The following is a 2,148-nucleotide window of genomic DNA, read 5'->3' as shown; positions in this document are numbered from 1 at the left end:
AGACCAGGCTGGTCTCGAACTCACAGAGATCCGCCTGCCTCTGCCTCCCAAGTGCTGGGATTAAAGGCGTGCGCCACCACCGCCCGGCTAGTTCTTGGTTTCTATCTGAACGCTTAGAGCAACAGCAAGTCCTCATGGAGCTATCCGTTCTGTCTCTGAAAGACGGGAGAAACTACAGGATCTTCCGGAGCTTCCCGTGTGTCTGCTCTAGGAGTGAGAAACCTGGAGTGGCTCACAGTGAAAACCCCCCTAGTGGAGCTGCAACAGCCACGCTTCTTCAGCTCTGCCTGACCTTAGCTCTAAAGCCATAAAACCCTTTTCTTTAGGTCACTGCCCACATGTTAAATGAGCTCCCCGAAGAAGGCAGCCTTCCGAACAGTATCTGCCTGGGTGGGGCTCCAGCCTATGTGAGCACACTGAGTTGGAATTGGAAGATCTGACCTCAGCGCCAGCTTCCTCCTAGCCCTGGCAGCAGGCTGCACCACCCGCCCTCTCTTTCCTACACCCAACCTTACAGTGAGCAAGGGCCCTTACTTTTCCTTTTCTGCTTGGCAGTCAGCGTTCTTGGTTCGCAGCTCCTCTAGGGCCAGCTCCCCTTCCCTGACTCTTGACAGTAAGGCTTGATGCTCCTGGGGGGGGACAAAAGAGGCACGTAGCAGGAAAGGACAGCAACAGAATCTGTGCTTGGGGTGAAATGGGTACCTGAACAGCAACTTGGCTGCCACTGGGCCTGGGCCTGTTGCCAAAGAACAGCAAGCCAGGCTGGTTTGCTGGGTGCCCTCCCCTGTCAAGGACAGCCTTTCCCACTTTCAGCACAGAAACTTCCCAGCCTCACCCAGGCGCCGTAGGGAGAACTAGGCCTGTGTTGTGCAAACCCACCTGCCAGCCCTGGCGGCCAGTCCTGGGTGAACCAGGTAGAGTGACTGGCTGCTAAGAAGCGTCTTCAGAAACCCAAAGGGGGCATCTGTATAAGAACAGGTCTAAAGTGGGAACGGTTCTCCTGCAGTGGAAGAAGACGGAGGCTGGATGTCCGACTTTCCATTCTTAAGTGCTGGAAGGGATGGGAAGGGGTGTGCATGGCTGCTGGAAAGGGACGCCACTGAGCTATTGAGCTACCGGAAAAAGAAGCCTTACATCCATTTCGGCCCCAAACATCACCATTACCGTCTCCATCCCCAACAAGCGCCTCTGTAGCTCCCCGACTTCTGCCGACTTCTGTTCCACTTTGTCTTCTTCTCTCTGAAGGGCCACATTACTCTGCTCTGCCTCTCGCTGATACTGGCTGAGTGTAACCTGTGATGTGTGTTGAAGGGCAAAAGAGAAAAGGTAAACACAGATAAGCCTCAGAAAGAGAACCTGGGGAGGCTTCAGAGCCCTGCTGGGACAAAGGAAGCCACTATGGAGCACGTTGTCACTCCCATCTCCACCAGGACTACCGTGGAGAGTACCTGGCCCTCACACATGGTTCATCAAGATCCCCTGGTTGACCCCTTCAACACCTCCACGGCCCTCCAGTGCTGACCAAACTTAACCCAAAGCTGTGACTTCCCTGCTCATCAGAAGCAAACAGCCCAGGAGACACACTTCTAGCCTGCCATTTCCCTACATCTCTGCCTCCACACCAAGGCCAACACAGTGCCTGCACAGGTGCTGCAATGCAGCATGCAGAATCTGCCTAGCAGATGAGAAGTCTCACAGATATCCCTTCTAAACACCCTCCTGGCCCCGAGCACAGTGCGAGTTCACATCGCACAGACCTGGGGTCCTTCCACATTTCCAAAGAGCCACGGAGTTCCTTGCATGCAGCAAGTTCATTTAGTCCAATACTTGCCCTGGCACAAACAAAGCTAAAGAATGCCAGGGCCCGTGCTACCACCGGGAACTTCAGCATCCATTTCTCTGCTTCCCTTCACCCCAGACACCTTACTACTTGGTAAAAGAGGATCTAGATAACCTCTGGAGGACCCGGTGAATCAGGGAAGAGAAAGCCCAATGCGGAAGTGTGTGACGGGACCTATCCGTATAACTCACCTGCCCTAATCAAGAAAATTCACTGCGCCGGGCGATGGTGGCGCACGCCTTTAATCCCAGCACTCGGGAGGCAGAGGCAGGCGGATCTCTGTGAGTTCGAGACCAGCCTGGTCTACA

At 54.5% G+C, this 2,148-nt stretch overlaps 1 protein-coding gene across 2 annotated transcripts in view; it reads right to left on the bottom strand.

Annotated features, from left to right (window-relative positions):
- The window catches only part of Tuft1 (tuftelin 1), a 46,649-nt gene that overhangs the window by 7,558 nt on the left and 36,943 nt on the right, over positions 1-2,148 (bottom strand). For both annotated transcript variants that reach the window (XM_005357012.2, XM_005357013.2), the window contains 2 exons: positions 1,165-1,293; positions 535-629 (listed from right to left, as the gene is read on the bottom strand). In XM_005357012.2, coding sequence (XP_005357069.1) covers positions 535-629; positions 1,165-1,293 — 224 coding nt within the window. The remainder of the gene's footprint in view (positions 1-534; positions 630-1,164; positions 1,294-2,148) is intronic.

Source organism: Microtus ochrogaster, chromosome 21, assembly GCF_000317375.1.
Source record: "Microtus ochrogaster isolate Prairie Vole_2 chromosome 21, MicOch1.0, whole genome shotgun sequence".
Classification (NCBI taxonomy): Eukaryota; Metazoa; Chordata; class Mammalia; order Rodentia; family Cricetidae; genus Microtus; species Microtus ochrogaster.
The sequence above is the reverse complement of the archived record's forward strand: the minus strand, read 5'-3'. Positions and strand labels throughout refer to the sequence as shown.